The sequence below is a fragment of the Boleophthalmus pectinirostris genome, unplaced genomic scaffold, assembly GCF_026225935.1.
Source record: "Boleophthalmus pectinirostris isolate CB_2022bp ecotype Guang Dong unplaced genomic scaffold, ASM2622593v1 HiC_scaffold_4, whole genome shotgun sequence".
In the NCBI taxonomy this organism is placed as follows: Eukaryota; Metazoa; Chordata; class Actinopteri; order Gobiiformes; family Gobiidae; genus Boleophthalmus; species Boleophthalmus pectinirostris.
In genome coordinates, this window is record NW_026571353.1 from 23,993,377 (window position 1) to 24,014,542 (window position 21,166).

At 38.7% G+C, this 21,166-nt stretch overlaps 2 protein-coding genes across 6 annotated transcripts in view; one reads left to right on the forward strand and one right to left on the reverse strand.

Moving 5' to 3' along the window:
- The window catches only part of taok3a (TAO kinase 3a), a 48,838-nt gene extending 33,349 nt beyond the window's left edge, over positions 1-15,489 (reverse strand). The window contains exon 1 of one of the 3 annotated variants that reach the window (XM_055161712.1): positions 15,181-15,489. The gene's annotated coding sequence lies outside the window, so the exon portion shown is untranslated. Of the gene's footprint in view, positions 1-14,790; positions 15,081-15,180 lie in introns of those variants that run through there. The other 2 variants (XM_055161710.1, XM_055161711.1) reach the window with 2 other exon arrangements.
- Positions 15,490-16,016: 527 nt separating this feature from the next.
- Positions 16,017-20,880, forward strand: suds3 (SDS3 homolog, SIN3A corepressor complex component). Of its 3 annotated transcripts, none has more exons than XM_020919084.2 (12): positions 16,017-16,219; positions 17,577-17,646; positions 17,728-17,783; positions 18,036-18,107; positions 18,190-18,209; positions 18,293-18,449; positions 18,639-18,734; positions 19,131-19,192; positions 19,286-19,307; positions 19,383-19,488; positions 20,066-20,150; positions 20,267-20,880. In XM_020919084.2, the coding sequence occupies exons 1-12, from the start codon at positions 16,108-16,110 to the stop codon at positions 20,363-20,365; spliced, it is 957 nt and encodes a 318-aa protein (XP_020774743.1). In that variant the 5' UTR covers positions 16,017-16,107; the 3' UTR covers positions 20,366-20,880. The 3 variants fall into 3 exon arrangements, with proteins under 3 accessions (XP_020774743.1, XP_020774740.1, XP_020774744.1); XM_020919085.2 differs by lacking the exon at positions 16,017-16,219 and adding an exon at positions 16,723-16,958; XM_020919081.2 differs by having other exon boundaries at positions 19,286-19,488.
- The last annotated feature ends 286 nt before the right edge of the window (positions 20,881-21,166 follow it).

A 21,166-nucleotide genomic window follows, 5' to 3' on the forward strand; every position in this document is an offset into this window, starting at 1 on the left:
GTACAATAGGTTGGATCCACGTATATAATTTGAATAATTTCAGATGGAGAACCTATATCTATATTGGAGACTTGAATTCTCTCTCTTTTTTTAATCAAACGTAAGATCCGACACTATAACTGCATTCATTCATTATTTGTTAGGGATTGGCTCCAAAAACTTACCATATTAATCTTATGGCATTAAGTTCTTGCAAGTGACAACAATCACATCTTTGACGTTGAATGATAACACCACTTTCTGAAGCTATACTGAAAACATAATATAATGTTTGTTAATTAATGTTGTGACTTAATTTTAACTCAACATTTAGTCACAATTTAAATGGCCGATATTAAGATATTTTGTGATCTATGTTATAATGTTGTTTCCTCATCAAAAACATGTTATGGTTTGTTTCATTCACACAAATCCTGCATATTTAAGCAGTGTTCTTCTCTCGCACTAAAGAAACTCTGTTCTACTTTGTGAGTATATGTATATAATAACACAGGAAGTGCTCCACTGGATAATTTCAGCTCTGGAATTGCCAGTCTCAACTACACTAAAGGTAAAAGGTAGTCAGTAACTTGAAATCTACTGTTTCACAAGATGGAAACACGTATTTTGAGACTTGGAGATGAGAGTAATTGATGAGGTAACAACATTATACCATGGTTTAAAGCTCACAAAAGTCAATTTTGTATAATACAGGGTTTTAATTTACAAAATAAAATAAAAAAAAAAGATCCAGAGCAGATCAAGAATAGCACATCAAATGACAATCAAACACACATTAGCAACTTAAATCGGTGCATAGGGTAGAAGGCAGAAAACCGTTAAGGGCTAAGTCAATCAGATCCAGTCTCAAAGGTCACGACCTCTGGCCAATAGGCTGTAGTTGACCCGCTGACACATGGCTCTGTGGCGCGCGAAACCAGACGGAGCGCTCAATAAAAGCTGTTTTATCAGTGTAAAGGCCATTGCCATTGGCTGCATGCAGACGGCCCAGCTGGGGTTTAGGAGCGGGAGAGACCACATCGACAAGCCAATAACCCCCTCGTTTATGACACTATCAATCCCCCGCTGCATTGATTTCCACTGGTTTCAGTTACACAGGCTCGCTCGCGTGATGGCTATGAGTGTGCAGTCAAAACAGATCTGAACTGAAATGGTCCTCAGGTTAAATACTGTAATAATGGCACTTAAATAGATTTATCAAAAAAAGATGTGCTATTTTGACCTCAAGAAATAATAAAGTTAAGCTAAATTAAAATGTATGGCTCAATTTACTTCAAAAGAAATGTATAGCAAAGACCTAAATGGGGCTAAAAGGTGTACTATGTAACTTTTCTGGAGAAGGGCATGTCATGTTTGTCTAAGAGAGATGCTAGTTCTTGTGGAGAATGTTCCACAGTGTTGTATGATCTTAAACTTATTAAATTACATGTGATTTGACTGCTCAAATATACCTTGCAAAAACATGCATTCTGACTGCGAGTGAGTTCACCTCTCCACTGATCTGACCTGTAACTTTGTCTGAGGGTTTAATCTGCTTGTTTCCATGGAGACAGGCCATAGTGGATGATTTCAGGCAAAGCAGTAGCACCTCCTGGGAGACAAGCAGGTGACATACACTCTTCCAGTCACATTAAAAAGGAACATGAATATAATTTGCCTTTCTCATATTCTACTTATTAAAGAAAAATCTGTCAGATGGAGAACTTTGTGTTGCCATAAACATTATTCTCATGTGAAATTGCTAATTTAAATATCAGCGATAATATTTTTGCAATATTTTGTGCAGCCCTTGTGGCAGAGTATGACAGTACACTAGAGACAGCAGTCTTTCTGGAAGCATGAGAATTCACTGTTTAAGATTCTAGTGAAGTTAAATAGATGGTTTGATGGTTTAAACTCCACATAGGGGCTTCTCACTGCATGTACAGGACCCCTGCTGAGAGCGATGTGGAGGAGGGAGTCATTCTGCGGTTAGACCCTATCCACATTCCATCTGCCCGACAGAGGAACTGCCATAGGCTCTAACATGTAACACATATGAAGTTTGAGCTCAAGTGAAAAGAGAGTCATCCATACATTAACTCAAACAAGATGAGCTAACTGATATAGGTCCAAGCGGAACAGAGTAAGAATAAAGCACGTTCTATAAAAGGGCCAATATGGTAACAAATCTGATGCACTGATTTAGACCTGTAAAAGAATTTCCAGAATGTTATGAGTGTTTTAAGGTCCTAAAGAGCATGATTTTGTATTTTTTCTAATTACATCAAAGGATGCACTGATCCAGAGTTTTCAGCACCAATACTGATATTGATACTTTGACTTTAAATATCTGCCAATACCCAATACCGACAAGACAAGAATGGCCTTCTTCACCAAAAAACAGTTAATGTTTTACAAAATGGATCAAATTATGGTTTGTAATTCTTATTTATTTATTGAACAGCTTGGTGTGAATAATTGCCACTGATATCCAATACCAGTATTGGTGCATCTCTATTTAAAACCTTATTGTTTTAGTACCTTTATATATTTAGTACCTGTTGTGAATATTTATTTAAGTTTTACAATCAAAAAGTCAAATTAAAATTATAGCAACAGCGCTGTGTTCCAAATCAGAATCCCTCCATCTATGTCATCAATAGGGGTGTGTAAAAATATTGAAATATCAATATATCGTATTGTTTAATGTGAAGATTCAGTATCGATATTGTGTGCTGCTGTATCAATATATCGTGTATGCTGTATAATATATCAAGTATTTTTTGGTATATTTTACTAAAAACTATTTTGTTACAGAGCTACAGTTTTGTTGTTTGTTCAGAGGAAGGAAACTTGTTTATCTGACATTTGACATTTTCACTGGATGATTAAACTGTTTGTGTTTCATATGAACTTTGCACACAAAGTGATTTTAGTGTCACAGCCATGATTACGACTTTATTTTTTATTGAATCGTATCGAATCGATTTGAAATATATCGTATTGAACAAAAGTGCACTGTAATCGAGATATGTATCGTATCATGGCCTATGTATTGAAGTATGTATCGTATCGGCAACTTCTTAATGATACCCAGCCCTAGTCATCAATGCACAAAATTAAAAAGGCAGAGACAATTTAAGCACAAGGAGCACTTACTCGTAGTTTAATGATGCATTAAAAATAAAGGCATAGTCATGTATTTTTTATTTGTCAAATAATAACAGTGTAAATTAGATGAGCTCAAGGCCTTGTTTATGGTGTGGTTGCTAGGTAATGCTTATGAAATTACCTCTGTACATGTCAAATGTGCTGCCCATGTCCAACCAAGAAGTAAAATAATCAAACTAAGCAACTTTTCTTAAGAAATATCTTTAAAATAATTTTGCTAACAACGTTTAGTGAAATGTGTAATCTAACCTGCATGTACTTAAAGGGACAGTAACGTGTTTGGACTCTTAGGGCAAAGGCTCAACTTTTAAGCACTGCCACATTCAAATTTGAGCAGAGACAGCCAGCTAACTGACAGAAAAGTGAAACAGACAGAGGATGTCGGTAAAGGAAACCCCAAAAAGGAAACATGCATCTGCACCCGGCTCATTTCCCCTGCCTCCTGGTCCCTCCTCGAATCTACAGACCTGACAGCAGAAGGTCGACTCTGGTGGGACAGGCCAGAGGATTTTAGCTTTTATCCTCTCTAAAATCTGCCTGCAATTAGTTTGGGAATTAACCCAGGGTCAAAAGTCCATCTTACTTTTTAATATCTAAATTGTTTCATACAAGCCTCTTTGCACAAGAGTAACCAAACATTTACTTATGTGGAAAATAAGTCAACTAATCCGCTCATATGTGTTGGTTTAAAAGTGTGCAGTGCTGGTCAGGCAGTTTGTTCATAATGTATTTCCAAGCAGGAACAGGATCCCAAAGAGACTCACTGAACTATAGTGGTTCACGATGGAATATTGATAATCTCGTACAATTCTCCTCCAGTGAGAAGTCCCTGGGCTCAAGAACATGGTTACACACGTGCAGCTTTATGTGATGCCAATCAATAATTAACTGGGAAACTTCTTTATATTGCAAATATTTATATCCAAAGAGAAGCAAAATGTCTAAATAATGCATGGCAGCCTATAACAGTTCATGGTGAGGCTGGTAGAGTAGGATTTAACCTCTATTGTTATGTTGTTTATATGTTCCAACTTGTTGCATTATGTTGTTTTAAAGGGTCTATATTACGCTATTTTCTGATTTATGCTATAATGTTGTAGCCAGGCTGGCGCCACCAAGTGCCTCCACTCAGTATCTTTTCTCTCCAGCAATTAGGTCAGGAATTGGAATACACTAGATGGTTTGCAAGAACCCCAGAAGTGCAAGTCCGGGCACCAGCCAATCAGCGAAGAACCACAAGAGCCATACATTCTTGGTGACGATTCCCGAGATCAAGGATTTAAAGTAGAGCCCGACCGATATATCGGCTGGCCGATATTATTGGCCGATATAGGCACCTGGAGACATATCGGCTATCGGCTGATATGTTTGCTGATATGGGCCGATATTTCACGTGGGCATGTTATACCTCCTTATAAAGCTTAGACTCTCTACATTATGTTCATTTAATCCAATTTACAGACAGATAAATGTCCTAATATGTGGCTCCGCATCAGTATTTATCTGCGGTGTAATTTGTCTGTGTCTGTGTCCATACTGTCCCTGAACACACCCCCAGAGTCACGTCACTTCACTCATGTGCTATTGTTTACACCCTCAGCGGTGTGCAACACTGAGATTATATTCTTTTTACGGACAATCGGTTTGAGTCTGGATTATTAGTGCAGACTTGTGATGTGAGGAGGAGCCTGTGTGAGCGGTGAGTGTTGGAAATACATCGACTTTGAAGCTAGTTTTGGCTATTTGTTATTAAGGATTAGCTGCTGTAGCTCCCGCACGTAAACAGGCTGTTTTCTATTGGCCTATTGTAAAGTGACTATATTGCCCTTGTATTTGCTACTGGACCAGCATTGATATGGAAATGAGCTGTGAATAGACGTGTGAATGATCCACATTTATGCATATAATTAATTAAAGCGGCGCACACGTTTTTACGGCTAAAGGCTAATAGCGGTAGTTTATTTACTAGCTAGGAGTTATGGGTCGGTCGCAATCGAAGCGGCTCTTAGAGCGAACAACGGGAGCCTGCTTCTTATTGGGAGCAGTGTTTTCTCTTTTTCTCACTTTTTCTCTTCAAGCCACTTGTAGACCCGTAGTTTGACAGCAGCAGTGTCTGAAAACGAAACTTTCAGAAATCTGCGTGTGCACAGCATAAAATGAATAAACCAGGACTAAACTTGGGCTCGAGTGAGGGAGAGACTGAGTCCCGACACTCAATCCTGGTTCAGTTTTGGTTTAGTCCTGCTTGCAACAAAACAATCTCAAGAGTCGCTTAGGAGCCGAAAGAGCCGGCTGCTTTAGTGAGCCAAGCCAAAAGAGCCGGTTCTCCAAAAAAAAAAAAAAAAAAACTGGAATACCCATCACTAGTAGCTAGAATGTGATGCAAAAATGCCATTAGGCCAATCTACTGTATGTAAATATGATGTAAAGAGGCAGAATAACAATAAATATTGCCTAAATAAACCCAATTTAGAATCCACTAGAGCCAACTTAAACAATTCAAGATTTACAGTGAATTTTTACACCACTAAATATATCGGTGATTATATCGGCTATCGGCAGCGCCAACTCCCATTATATCGGTTTCATATCGGCCACAACAAAATCCATATCGGTCGGGCTCTAATTTAAAGCCAGAACAAACAGAATGTTTGGTGAATTTTATCAAGGGGAAAGACGTTATTGCCCTTCTTCCTACGGGAATTGGGAAAAGCTTAATATACCAGTTCGTCCTGTTAGGGGAGCATTACATACGTCACGACCAAATAGCAGCGATTGGTTAAATTAAAAAGTACCTACCGTCGAGCGAACGAATAATGCTGCAAATTTAGACGGTTTCCATGAAGTGAAACGAGCTGATGAATCAGGCTAGTAATGTTGTATCCCAATTCAAAAACATACCTGGAGTTGCTTTTTGTTTTCATTCACACATAAACCCTGCATATTTAGGGTGAGTTCACCTCTTAAACAGAAAACAGGAAGTGCTCCACTCCATACACCTTCACTAGAATCATTTGGATAATTTAAGCCTAGAAAATGCCAATCTCTGCTGAACAAAAGGGAAAATGTAGCTGTTAACTTAAAAACTATCACTACATGACATCACAAGGGAACAGAGGATTTTGAGTTTTAGCGATGCAGACAGACTTAAAGCATGATTACTCAAACGTGTGAATGAAACAAAACACAACTCTGGGTATGTTTTTTTGTGGGGGTAACGCCATTATAACATAGCTTAAAGTTCAATTCAATTCAAGTAAATTTTGTGTAATATAGGACCTTTTAGAAATACTGAGTTACTGTTACTAAAGAATACAGTCTGCTTTAGATTCAGAGGGATAGGGTGATTGGGCTGAGCGTGTCACCCATCTGGAGCAGGAGTGAATGATAACGTGTGATTGTTCTATAGTTCATAGTTCATGATTATGACAACCACAAAGGCCTGTGTGTCTGTGAGCATTAGGGCAGTGCATATGAAGCTCCAGACCTGGCCCTGGTCCAGCTCCTTGAATGGGACTTGGACAGCTCTACAATGGGAGTCCCTATCTGCTGAGGCGCCGTGTCAAACCAGGAAACAATCATTGAACACGGGTCATGCAGGCCGCACTCAGCTTTGAATCCTGTTTCCTCCTTAATCTTCTGGGACACAGTCATCCCTCAAATATCTGTAAATTATATGTTCTAGTGTGTATATGAAGCTTCATATGGAAGTTGAGGAGTAAAGTACGCAATGAGGTGGTGGGGTGTTGTCTCCAAGTTACATCCAAGCCACAATGTAATGAACAATAAACATCACAAAAGCACAAAAGCATACAACGCCCCTCTTAGGATTGTCCCTGTGGGTTGTGAAGAGATGTCAAGATTAACTAGTTAATCACTTACTGTGTATAATAGGGATCAGCTATCGGGAGACAGAATACCGAAAAACTAGGATAATCAAAACATTGATTCAGCCAATATTCCTGGTTGTAGTTGGCCCATAGTCTCATAATGTTTAATCTTTTATTTATACAAAGTTGTTCAGTAGTTACGTGAGATAAAAAAAAAAAAAAAAAAAAAAAAAAAAACATAACACATTTCAATCAGTTCTGTCATGTTTTATTTTTGTTTTAAAGAAATAAAAGCTTTCAGTCTTTGCACAAGCATTAGGTAATATTAGGCCATAGTATCAGAATCTTATTAGATCATTGCAACCCCAAATTTCAATTCAGTTTACTCCAAAAACATATACTTTTTATCTGGCTGTTAAAGTCACTGTCAGTAAGTGTAATTATTGAAATGTTTCCTCTCACAACAATCACACTAAAATGTTATATTGTGAGACTCGTACAGAAAAGCAACAGTCCAAAAGGTCAGGTTAAGCTCGACGTTTGGACATAAAACCTCCCTCGGATTCATCAGAGGAAAATCTGCACTTGACCCCGTGGAGCACATCCAGTCACAGCATTAGGCGTTTGGGAACAGACCGACTGCTCTTGGGACAGGGGGATGGGACAGGATCTGTGCATTCCCATGATCTAAAATATGTGCAGAAAAACACGCATTAAGTTAACTCTCAACTTACTGTATAGGCCTCTCATGATAATTGCTCCAACACAATAAAGGGGTTTCATATTTTTACACTGCCTTTGAGCTGCAGAGTAGGGTATTATAATTAGCATCTACTCATTTAAGATACTAACTACTTTCACGGTATTGTTCATTAAAAAAAGGTTTTATGTAATTATTCTGCTTCAAGGTTTTAACTTTGGTAGTTTCAATATTATGGTTAATTTTGATATTTTCTGTATGAATATATCATACTTTAGCCCAGTAGACACTACAGTCTGTGCATTGCCTCACCACACGTCCAGCAGTGTCATTGCCATCACCATAATCTGCACTGACATTCAGCTCCCACTCAGCTGAGATGAAAACTGGAGTTTCCCACGTGCCCCAAACACACCAAAGCCCTATGGCACGACCTGTTCAATTTTTAAACACTTCTATTACAGCCATACACGGTGTTCTAAAAATAACCCTGTCTAAGCCTTTTCCTGCTTCCTGCGGAGCTAAATTAAGCCCAGGGCCTTGGAGTAGCGGTGGTGGGCTGAGATATGACAAGTCACCCATCAAGCCTGGCTCTGCTCATGAGGTGATGATGATGATGATGATGATGGCTCTTCCTCACTCTTCTCCAGATTCAGCCCCATCAGTGGAGAAAACCTGGCAGACTTGAGGTGGAAAATATATCGAAAAATTGATAATATCACAATTGTTTAAGAGAAATGAAAACCTGTATTATGTTATTTTCCGATCTACGGGGCGCATGTCTGTTTTATAAACTCCATTTTCTTCATTAGAATCATTTGGAGAATTGCAGCCATGGAATTGCCAATCGTATTGAACAGGAGATGTAGACATATAATAAAGGGTTACGCAAACATGTGTGAATGAAACAAAACACAACTCCAGGTGTTTTTTTTAAGAGGTATTGTTTTAAAGAGCCAATTTTGCATAATACAGGACATTTATATTAGAATATCTATATATAAGTATATAGTCCATAAATAAAACTATTTAAAATTACCTCAAACACAGACTTGACATCCAGTGTAATCTCTAAAACCAGAGTGATATTTCTGCACTTCTGTGGGTAATTTTATGGTCTATTAAGGTTTTGTCCTTGCCTTGAACCTCAAACATTTACAGGCAGCATATTCCTGGTACATTGTTAAAATACTGTCTGAAAATCGTTAACAAGGTTAGGCCTGTCACGATAATATATCGACTGAACATATGAAAGCTGGAACAATAATTTGGGGGCTCATTATTTATTGTGTGTACAATTTCTTTGCAATACTGGGGAGATTTTAGATATGTTTCGGTACTATGATACAATTTAAGTTGTAGAATGTAAAAGAAATAACTTTGATGTCTAATTTTTGGTTTATTCTACTATTTATTAGCTTTAATTTTATTTGTTTATTGCAATATTTCTCTGTAGCAATATATCATGCTTCAAAATGTGTTATTGTGACTGACCTAAACAAGGCAATGCAAAAAAAAAAAAAAACACGAATATTGAGATTTTAATTTTTGCTACTGTCCATGATTATGACCTGAACTCAAGTAGAACTGCAGACAGATGCAGACAGACAGCATGGTGGGGGATGAAGACCAGAGCCAACTCATGACCACAGCTGCACCAAGGCCAGCGGATTGAAGGCGTCTAATGAAGGGCTGTAATCAACGTGTACAAGCCACTGCCTCCCACACCCAGTCACTCTGAGGGGCCAAAATGTTTCTCTTATGACAGAGGGTAAAAGGAAACAATGGAAGTGGAGAAATCGTATGTAATGCGCAAAGAATGGTGTACGCAACTGAGTCTGTTTTATATTTTGCAATGTCTCAGTGTTGTACAGGAAACGACTTAAGTCATGGTGGAAGTATCAAATGAACTAGTGATGTCATGTAGAGTCTGATAAAAGGATGGAGAGGCCCAAGTTCAGCCAAAAACAATTTACAGTTTTGAGCTATTGAGCTATTAAGTTTTAAGTTATCATCAAAAACATACTCGAGTGGGTTTTCTTAGTTACACCGTCTCCTTATGAAGAGCTCAAAAAACACTGACACCATATGACAGCTCCTCTGTGTTTTGAAAGTCCATGCAATTTCCCCAGAGTCCTTTTGATAATTTCTGTTTAAAATGCCTCTGCATGTTTTGTAAATTGCAGACAGGTATGGAACTGACCGCAAAGAGTTAGGTCTGAATTACTATTATACTTTATTTTAAGTCATAAAACATGAAATACCAATGGACATATCTCAAAGAATTACAATATTTGCATAGTAAGCATCTATCAAACATCTATCTGAAAGGATGTGGACTGATATTACACTCAACCTTGAAATGGATTGAATTCAACTGCATAAACTGAATGGGGTTTAATTATGCCCACAAGAAAGCTTTGGGAGGCACCCACTGTGAACACTGGGCCAAACAGAAAGTCCCCACAACAAAGTCATTAAATAAAGTGCTGTTGCAACTGATTAATACAAATTAATCCCATTAGCAACATTAGCAAGTATCTGTACTATGTGGCTCACTACAGCGCTAGCTTCTGCAGACAAGATCTCTTAGCAGTGCAGGATTTAGCTGTCCTTTGAAATCATCATTAAAAGCAGTATGCATGAACACATCTGCTACTGCAAAAGAGGAGAGGGGGGAGAGGGGAGGCATAATTCTCCTTGTCATCTGAGACAGCATTCCTATATTAGACATGCTAAACCAGATCACTGCAGAACATTGAGCCTGACAGAAGTGCTTTAATATTTGATGCGCTTTGCTACTGTGGCATAAACCACCACACTGTGCACTGCCGGCTAAACTGACTATTCTGTAATGTATTTTTCAAAAGTCTCCATCCCATCACGTGCAAGTGGAGGCAAATTCATGTACAGAAGTGCAGCTCCTGCTCATGGTGATTAGTCAGCAGAAGACATTTCAACAGGTGTCTTATGGATGCAAGGATTTTGATACTGAGCAGTCACATATGATGTCATAATCCCAGATGGAGGGCAGGAGCCTTTTTAACTGAGCTCAAAAACCAAAAAGATTCAAAATTGCTCATACGATTTTAACAAACTAAGAACTGCAGCATGTGCAGTTCAAAGGACAAATATGGGACTGCTGCATGGAGGCCATGCAAGAGGCTAGCTATGGAGCTATCTATGGACATATGAGATGCTACAGGCTGTTTTTGTTTGTTTTTTGTTTTTTTTACACCAAATGTGGCTTCTTACACCAAATACAACAGAAAAGCTTCCAAAGGAAATACTCAGAGGAAATGGTCCATTTCATCACCAACCGAAACAACAGAGTGGAGAAAGAATGAGGCTTAGAAGAGGCTTTCCACTTGTGTCTCCTGGATTCCCCCAGACACTGCTGTAATGCCACGGGCTGCAGGACACAGAGGAGGGACAATTTTTTTCCTGAGGGCTCTTCCTTTCCTCAAACTGCCCTGACACAGGATATACCTGACCTTACCAGACCAGTCCTCCTGTTAGACTACAGTGAGAACTTTGACTGAGACACAAATGTGACTGAGAAATGCAGTGTAAGTGTTCAATAAAGTGTCTATCGATCTAAGTCAACAGCACGATTATGCAAGGTGACTGACAGGAATCCTATATGTATGGCTCACAATATCAATGCCACATATTGCAAACCTACCAGAACCATTAAATGTGTGATTTCTGAGAGTCACTTATAAGTTCAGAGCTAAATATATATTATGTGAAATGTACAAATACATTAATGGAAATTATATATTGATACAGTAGTCTGCTTCATCAATACAGGCCATTATATCAAAGTTTATTTAAGGTACAGCCCTTTACAACAACACAACATACATCTATGAAAGTATACTGATGAATCAACAGAAAGTTTGACAATCTGTGGTAAGCCAGCAGTACCATTACCTCTGGAGAAAAACTTTTCGGCAACTACTACAACTTTTACATCCTGTGGTTAATGGGGCATGTGCTGCTGATAGACTAGGTTAGGGAGCGTCTATAAAAGTGAGATTAAAGAAGGAAATTTCACATGAGGTATATATGAAGCTATAAAGTCATAGCGCTTGTTGATTGATTGCTAACAGTGAGCAGATGTGAGTTGTTTTTTTTTACTAGGCCGTCTATGGAAATGGGGAGCAGTTTCTTTCTGGACATAACTTGCAGTAATTTAAGTGAGAGAAGCTAAAAACCACAAGGGACCCTTATCAGTCCAGAACAGGTCAAAAGTACCTCATTACAAGAGAACACCCCACCATGTAACTGACCCTTTGAGCTGAAACAAATGCCATAAGGGCAGGGGACAGTTAAACAGTTTCATAAAAATCAGATAATGGAAGGGGTAATAAGGATGTAATGTTATCAAATCTAACAGGGTCATATTATGTTCATCTCTTTCTAGTAAAATGGTAAAAATAATTTGATAATTAATGTCTGAAAATTATCTTGAGAGAAAATCCACAGAGTCCTAATTGGTTTCATACAGCTTTCAAATTTTAATACAGCATTTCACAAAGCCCTGGTTAAATTCCATCATAATGAATGTGGCCTGAATTCCATTGGACCCGGAAGTGGACAAAGTACAATTATCATGTTATACTTATACACTTAATAAACCTGTCATTGCCCAATTTGGAACTTTACCCAATTTGATGCCAAGATACTTATGTAATCAATCAAATGCACTCCTGGAATATAAATAGTTTTACCAATAAATGCTTGCCAAGAAGACAAAATTATGAATTGAGAGTATTAAACATTAAAAAAAGTAAATTGACAATTATGGTCAAATATGTTTCTATTTCCAAGAACAGGCTCAGCAGAATTGCCAAAGTTTCATATACATTTAAGATGAGCAATATGTGTGGCTACAGCCAACAATAAAAAGCAATAAAATCTCCACGGAGACCAACAGGTGCCAGACCCTCCACCAGAAATGTTGCATAGTGCATCTTTAATAACTGATTTAATAATTTAGTCAGGTTAGCCAGGCCGTGTTAGCTGCACCAAAACAAAGCAAAGAATCGTGATCTGCTTTCCCCTGCTATTCTGTGCCACTGAAACACATTGTATTTTAGACCCTTGAGCTACGCTATTAGATAAACTGTATACCATCCACAACTATAATGGTATTGTGAGACCTTTAATATTGCAATAACTCAATATGGCCGATACTGTCCCATCCCTGAGGCGGACACCACCAGTTCCTCAGTAGAATCAGTTTGTCTGAGCCCAAACGCACATATTCTCCCTCTATCTGTTACAGTCACATCGGAGCATTGTCAGGAGCAGCTGATGTGTCCTGTTAGTGTGCACTTATCAGCACAGCCCAAACTGCAGGGTTCAAAGACATTAGTGCAAAGTCATGAAACCTTAAAAACCTCAATAAATGTCACACAGACGCCTTCATAGATGCTCCTGGCATAGGCTGTTTGCAGTATAATCTCAGAATGAGTGCTTCAACTATGATAAAATAGATTTGTTTTCAATCATGTTCAGAAAGTTCAAGGCAAAACAATCTAAAGCCAACCATAATGCCAGTGCATGTTCAAAGACTACGATGTTACAGCTAAACACTTTGAACTGTACGGCAGCTTTTCACTGTCAATGCTGTCTGTACACAGACAATGGGATGTCTGAGTCAGTCAGACTAGAGTGAATGGGTTCGACACAACATTGCAGCAGCACTGGAGAAGACACAATAGGTCAGTAGTGCAATGTGAGATTACATTATTGATTACATGCTCTGTTAAACAGTGTTGTGAAACTATAAAGCTGCTGTCATTAAGATGGCAGGCATCATGTCATTCTGGAATATGTTTACACAACAATTAAAGCAATTAAAATTACACTATGTAACTGTTCTGGTCCAGGGAGTGCCACTTGCTTGCCTCAAGGAATTTTTCCTGGAATGTTTCACAGTATGGCATTATACACATATCTATCTTGCATTGATTCAATTTACAGTATCCTATTTTTTATTGTTCAAAAATAACTAAAAGCATTAATGTGAGCTGGGTTGCCACTCCACAGATCTGACCAGGAACTAGCTGTGTTACGAAAAGGTCTATGTTTAATGGCATTCAGTGGAACATTCCAGATAAATAAGTAGCATCTCCATGGAGACAAAGGTGGTAGGTGGCAAGTGATAGTACACCTTTAAATATGCAGGTATGGGTGTTATCAAGGCAGTTAAAAAGGACAGTGACAATTGTTTTACCTCAAGTCATTTTAACTTCTGCAAATGCATAACTTACAGCTAGAAATATGTTTTAGCAGTAAGCAAATGTTATCACTGACATCGTTTACCTAGCCCTCATCCAGTATTAACACAGTGACCCTTTCATGGAATAAGCCTATAAAGACAGCCTACAAGTTTGCAAATTAAACCTTCTTTTAAACAGGTTATGTTGCAAATCTGTCTAAAAACTCAAGGGAAATGCCACTTATTATTGTCATAAAGAGTCTGTGAAGGGGACAACAGCGTGCTGCCTCTCACTCATGCGCTGTAGTCACAAGAGATGACATCATGTTAGGTCAGCCTGGGTTTTAGTGCTCAGCTTGCTATCTACATCTGCCATGTCTTGTGCGTCACGTTAGCCCACATTTACTTTGAACGCTGGTTGTTAAACGGGTCACAGAGCAGCTTGCACGAATTATTTCCACTTTATCAAAACCCCAAACGCATGGCTTCTTCAACAAATACTGCGCAATGTTTATTTTACAGCCAGTAGTATTCACAATGAGCCCTGCAACTAAAGTATACAACGCTTCTGAGGCGACGTTGTACCTGTCTATACGTGTCAGAGGACGTAGTAAATAGTGTGTAGTACAGGCTGCTCCATGTGTAGTGGATGTTGCATCGTCAGAGCTGCTGTGAGTGAATGATAGTAAAATCCTATCAAAACAATGTAGGACAACGATGGAAGGAACCATAGTCAATACGGCGGGAAGCAATTACGCACAGCTACCCACAACGAGTGACATTGCCAAAATACCACAATAGAAGAGTTTAAAAGGGCGATTAGTGGCTTAACATCCTAAGTAAACAACCTGTCACCCTTTCATTATCGTACTCACCCATTGAAGACTACGCCAAAGCGATGGTTTCTTCAATTTCGTATCAGAATATCACATTTAAAGCGTGAAATTAAAGCAGGTGCAGAAGACATCAATCAAGAAACGTACAATTGGCTCAGATCGGTAAAAACAGACCTACGCACTTAAACCTGGAGCAGACGCTGCGCTCTGTACTCACTACCTCCGAGTCCGAGCAGTAGCCGCAAACAATGTCAAAAACATGCGGCAGTGCGCTTTGCCTACTTTAAGTGCAACATTTTAATTCTTCTCAACATTTCGCTCGTGTCACAGTCTTGAATCCATGAGGAAGTGTCATCATTGTAGAGCTAACATTAAGCTACACGCTAATATAATCCAGTAGTAGGAGAAAAACGCAGAGGATACGCTTACCTTGTGAATAAAAACTCCTTGTTGTAAACCACGCGCACTTGGTGATCATTTATCCGCGGAGCGAGGCCGGTGTGACTTTGTAAGTGCTGTCAGTCGGTGTGTGGACTTCCTGAATGACAGAGCAGCCCGTGTTTGACAGCTCCCTAGGCGCGCAGCACACAGCGGAAATAAAGTTTACAACTGCTCTGGATTGGCTTAATATGGCTCACGCAAAACTTTACAGTAGCAAAATTACATTACACATTCAAAATAAAATGAGCAAGCGTTTGTATCTAGAAGATATCCTTATGCACATGCTTGTCTAGAATTACACAACTATAAGCCTATTTCCATACTATGATATGTCTGTGTTAGCTGTATTTTCAGCTTATTAAGTGCATACACTAACCGGAGTCATACGTATTACAAATTTTTACCAACTTCGGTAAAGGCGCGCACACGCGATACGCAGGGCGCACAGAAATGTAGTTAGTGTTTGCTGCCATCTGCCGGCAATTTAAAGAGTTTCAACTATAGTGCTGCACTGCTTTTTGTATGAAATTTTCCTAATTTAACAAGTGAACTAAATATCCTAAGCCTTTTGTCTTCGGTTATTGAGGAAAAAAGAAAATAAACAAAAAAATGGCGTTGACAACATTTGGCTGTACACTGCAACTTAAAAATTAGTCAATCAAAAATTTGTGATACGCCAAAAAGAGCGTTTCAATCATAATGTTTACTACTATTAACAATAATAACTTATCACGTAATACATGGCATAAAGTGCAAAATACGGCCTGAATTCTGTTCATGGTGACATTTTCTGTACAGGCATATTGACAGCCGACTAAATCCTACGCGGGGTCCTTGCAGTTGTAGGCGCTGTTCCAAGGAGCAAAACACAAATCGATTGTTTATTTTTTGTGTGTTTACGTTTTCAAAGTGGAAATGACTTCAACTTTGTTATCACCAATGGTCGACTATTACAACGATGAAGAAGACCTCGACAGTGTGGATGAAGACGACGATCGCAGTTTCAGAGGACGCGATTCAGAAGAAGGTGCGTACGAAGTGGCCAAAAGCGTCCAGCCCGCGCGTTACATGTTGTTTTATTATTTGCATCGAAAAAAATAATGCATCATCAATGTCTCAATTAGCAAAACGTTTATAATTTGTATTTAGTGCTTTGATTAAAAAGATAAGACCGTTTTCAATATAATGCCAAACTGCACATTTCGCTGTTGTTTCTGTGCAGTTATAGCTCACACAGTCGTCAACAATCACCACACATTGGAAGCTAGCTAGCGGATTGCGAAATAACACAAAATTATTCACCACATTTGCAGCTTAATCGTTTGCTGAGGTGCGAATGTAGCACAATTTTGACGTGAAGACTGTGATGATTTATAAATGTGCGTTTTCTTCGTTCCTATGTGTAGCTGACTGACCCATTGTTAAATAGCATACAATCAAAGTAAACACGCTGTAGCTGAAGCGTGAACCGTCATCATTCACACACAATCTATTACGCCTATGAATCAAATCACAGAACAACACAATTACGCTCAAATGGAGTGCACGGCCATTACTTTGTCAGTGCCATGCTATAGAGCTTTATCTAGCATTGAGCTAACGTAGCTATCAGCTCAATGCGAGCCTTGACAGGTCCCAGAGAGCGATAGCTGGAGCTGTGTCCACTGCACTGCCCTTTTCACACTGTGGGTGAGACGGGACGGGTTACAGGAGGACGGAGGAGACACACAGATAAGAGGACAGCTTAAGCATGACAGCAGTTCAAGGTTGGCTTTATTCGCGACAATGCTTTCCTCTTGGCTAATGGCTTGATTTCTGTTGCATTTTGGCATGTTCTGGCAAATTATGCGAGATCATTTCGAATTACTTTGTGAACTGTGGCTGAGCTAAATAGGGCTAGCTCACCAATGCTAACCGAAAATGAAAGCTGCTGTGTCAGCTTAACTTACTGGGCCCATTCCCTGGTGTCAGGCATTTAAGGCAACATCGCATTGGACTGGCGCTTGTATAAAGTCTCCCTTAGTGTTTTAGACTGCGTACTGTCACTGTATGTCTGCGCATCCCGCTGAATTAAAGTTAGCCTGTGTAAAGCAGACGGCTCGTACCGGTGCTTTTTACTCGCTTGGTCACAATGTCACTGTTGCCTGTCTTGTATTACATTAGAAGTGCCATTATAAATTCCACTTACCCTTCTTTTGTCTAAAACCTTGATAAACGCTTTGTGCACCATTGTTTGTGTGGTGCCACGCACGTCCTGGATCAGTTTGGGCGTGTTCTGATGAGGGCATATTCATGCTGGGGGAAAGAACAGTTTTGTTTTTGGACATGTAATGTAATGGAGGCAGGTGTCAAGTTAACATATGGCACTGTATTTGGTTTTCCAGACACAGAAGATGCCAGTGAAACAGACCTTGCAAAGCACGATGAAGATGACTTCGTTGAAATTAAAGAGCAGTAAGTGCTTATTTGAACTGTTCTTTATTATTAGGTCTTGAAAACATTTATTGAATGTGTTCTTTTGTTTCTTTTTTGTAGAATGTACCAGGACAAACTAGCCTCTCTGAAAAGACAGTTACAACAATTGCAAGAAGGTAAAGTTTATTTATCTATCATTGACGTGCAGTAGGTTTATGTGATTAGAGAGTTGTAGACTCACTAAAAATATTTAAATTGAGTAATATAATTACAATAACTTATTTACAACTTAAATGGCTTTTCCTTTTTTTCAAATCAAAGAACGTTTCTGAAATATTAAGCTGTAAGAATTGCATTTATATGCAGATGTAACAAGGGCATGGAATAATACTGAAATAATAATACAAATCACTGATTACATTTGACAGGTACACTTCAGGAATATCAGAAGAGAATGAAGAAGCTAGACCAGCAATACAAGGAACGACTCAGAAATGCAGGCAAGTGACTTGAACTACTTCATAATTTTTGGATACTCAGCTCATTTTAATAAATTAAATTTTTTCGCTAATTTCTTTTCAGACCTATTTCTTCAACTTGAGGTAAATCCATTAATCTTTTCACCAATTATTGTTGTTTTTTATGTGAAATGCCTCAATTCAATCAGTGCTTTTGCCTCGTGCAGACAGAGCAGGTGGAGAGGAATTACATAAAAGAAAAGAAGGCCGCTGTGAAGGAGTTTGACGATAAAAAGGTTGAACTGAAGGAAAACTTAATCGCTGAGCTGGAGGAGAAGAAAAAAATGATTGAGAATGAGAAATTAACAATGGAGCTGACAGGCGGTAAGAACTGGAAACAATAATGAGCCACTTTCAAGGGCTGGTCCGCTAAATAGGGGGATTATTGTTCTATTTGACGGGACTATGAATGGCACCCATATTTGGGATTTAGATTAAGATTTATTTAAGATCTAAATATTTTTTAGCAATGCTTTAATCTTTTAACTTAATCTTTTCTTTTTCTGTGAGCAGACTCCATGGAGGTAAAGCCAATCATGACTCGTAAGTTGCGGAGACGACCCAATGATCCTGTACCGATACCAGACAAACGGAGGAAACCAGCACCTGATATCTTTATCATAAACACTTCAAAAGCCCCATATTACACTATTTTCAGATCTATGTTATGATGCTGTTTCTTTATCAGAAACATACCTGGAGTTGTTTAGTTTAATTCACACAAGTTTAACACATAAACCCTGCATATTTAGGAGTTCTCGCAAACAGAAAACACTGTTCAACCTTGTGATGTCATGTGGTAATACAGGAAGGTCTCCACTGAGTCTCTTCGCTGATTAAAATACCATTTAATCAATGGAGAGACTCTCTCTTCCCATCTGAGTATGACATCATCATTAATTATAGGCCCCATGAGGACTAATCTTTTTTTTTTGTCTGAACGTTGTCTAATCTCTGGATTGATTACATTTGTTGTTACAGCATGTTTTCCTCAATTCTTCTTACCGCAGTTAAATTATTTATTAACAGATGATCAGATAATGGAGGATCTAAGAACACTGAATAAGGTAACCATCTTATTTGGGCAATGCAATCTTAAAACAAAGGTAAACACAGATTTTTCAAATTATTTTTTTTTATTTCCCCCCTACTCTTGACAGTTAAAGTCACCAAAGCGGCCAAGTAAGTTTGCTGTCATATTTACTCTTTCATTCACAAACTCCACTCTGTATTTAACTTTGGCTTTCCTGTTTTCAGTTTCCCCATCATCTCCAGAGCACATCCCCTCAGCACCCATGGACAACCCTTCCCAACGTTATGAAGCCCGTATCGAAGAAGGCAAACTCTACTATGACAAAAGATGGTGAGGCACCTGCATTGATACAATTCACCACTAGAGGACAGCATTGCCACATTCTTCAAAAGACATTTTGCTTCTAGGACTGCATAATAATTGCGTTCTCAAGTCAAAAATCTTTATAGCACTCACTTCCACAATAAGTCACTGAGCTGCAGAGGCTGCAGTAGCACTAGTTTAAGATTGGCTGAAGGTGCTGGGGTTTAGATAGTGAAGATTCAGATCAGAGAGAGTCCTTTCAGCTTTAAAACAACTGGATTCACCATTGAAACTAGCAATCCTAACAAGAGAATCATATGAGGCTCACTCTGCTTATTGATTTAGATAATCATCTTGTGAACAAAACCCTTAATTGTAACATAAATAAATGGAACATTATGTCCAATGTTTTTGTAATTAAGAATCACTCTGCATTATGTTATCAGTAAAAGCTATTTTTATATATTTATTTCAACATGTTTACCTCTATATTTGTAGACACAAACCTTGCATACATTTCTTTTTTAAAATAAGCTTTGGATTGGTTATGCAAATCTAAACTGTACTTTTTTTTAATATTGAAGAAATGTTTTACCATTTTTAGGTACCACAAGAGCCAGGCCATCTACCTGGAGTCGAAGGACAACACAAAGATCAGCTGTGTGATCAGCTCCGTGGGGACCAATGAGGTGAGTTTCTCTGACAGGCTGTACTGATGGTCCAGGAGCTCTAGTGATCAGCAGCAGATCTCTATCTCTGCTTGTGAATCATAATTTTGAGAGGCTCCTCTGTCTTCACTTTGTAGATCTGGGTGAGAAAGACGAGTGACAGCACAAAGATGAGGATCTACCTGGGACAGCTGCAGAGAGGGGCATTCGTCATTCGCCGGCGGTCTGCTGCGTGAAACACTGTCCCTGTCTACTTCTCTGTCCATCAACTGAACCTCCTATCTCTCTGTCACTCTGTTCAACTTATCATGCACTTTGAGTCTCCATATTCTTACAGTGTACTTACAACAACCTAAAATAATTGTCACTGTGTGGCAGAAGGGAGTTCACTGGAGCTCACTGATCCAATTGACTGCATTTTCTTGCTTATTTTTCAAAACTCTTGCAATGGTCCACTTTTACACATTTTCATTTCACTCAAACAATCCATAATATTCTGTCCATTTTCCATGTGTACATTTGACTTTTTGGAAGAAAAGTGTTTTAAGTTGCTCTCTTTTTTTTATATGATTTGTTCAGGACAAAGTAGCCTAACAGAAATTGTGAATGGAGAATAAAATGGACCTTGGTTTGTACAGTGTTGCATATATTAAAATACTTCTGTCTTTGATACACAAGAATACTGTTTTTATGAGTCTGACCATGTACATTGTTTTAACCTGTGGACCCAAAAGAACAGAATTTAAAATTATCTCGATCCTGTTTGTTTTCTGTTGTCAGTATTTTGACAGTGATGTGGCAGAGACTAAACCAGGCCATAGCACAGTTCACTCAGCTTCTGCCTTGTAAATGCTTTTGTTTAGAATTCAGCACAGTCCTCTTCAGTCCTCAGTTACTCCCCTTGTGTGTCCTCTTGTTTTAACTGCATAAGATATTTTCCTTTGCCAGACCTAATGAGGCCAAATACAAAACTGTAGTCTTCACAAATTTGAGATTGGAATTGAGCCAATATAATATATTACCCTTTTTGTAGCTGA

Coding starts and splice junctions, on each gene's coding strand:
- suds3 (XM_020919081.2), top strand. CDS start 16,108: ATGACTTCAACTTTGTTATCACCAATGGTCGACTATTACAACGATGAA. Junction 16,220..17,576: donor AGGACGCGATTCAGAAGAAG/GTGCGTACGAAG, acceptor TTGGTTTTCCAG/ACACAGAAGATGCCAGTGAA. Junction 18,108..18,189: donor GGAACGACTCAGAAATGCAG/GCAAGTGACTTG, acceptor ATTTCTTTTCAG/ACCTATTTCTTCAACTTGAG.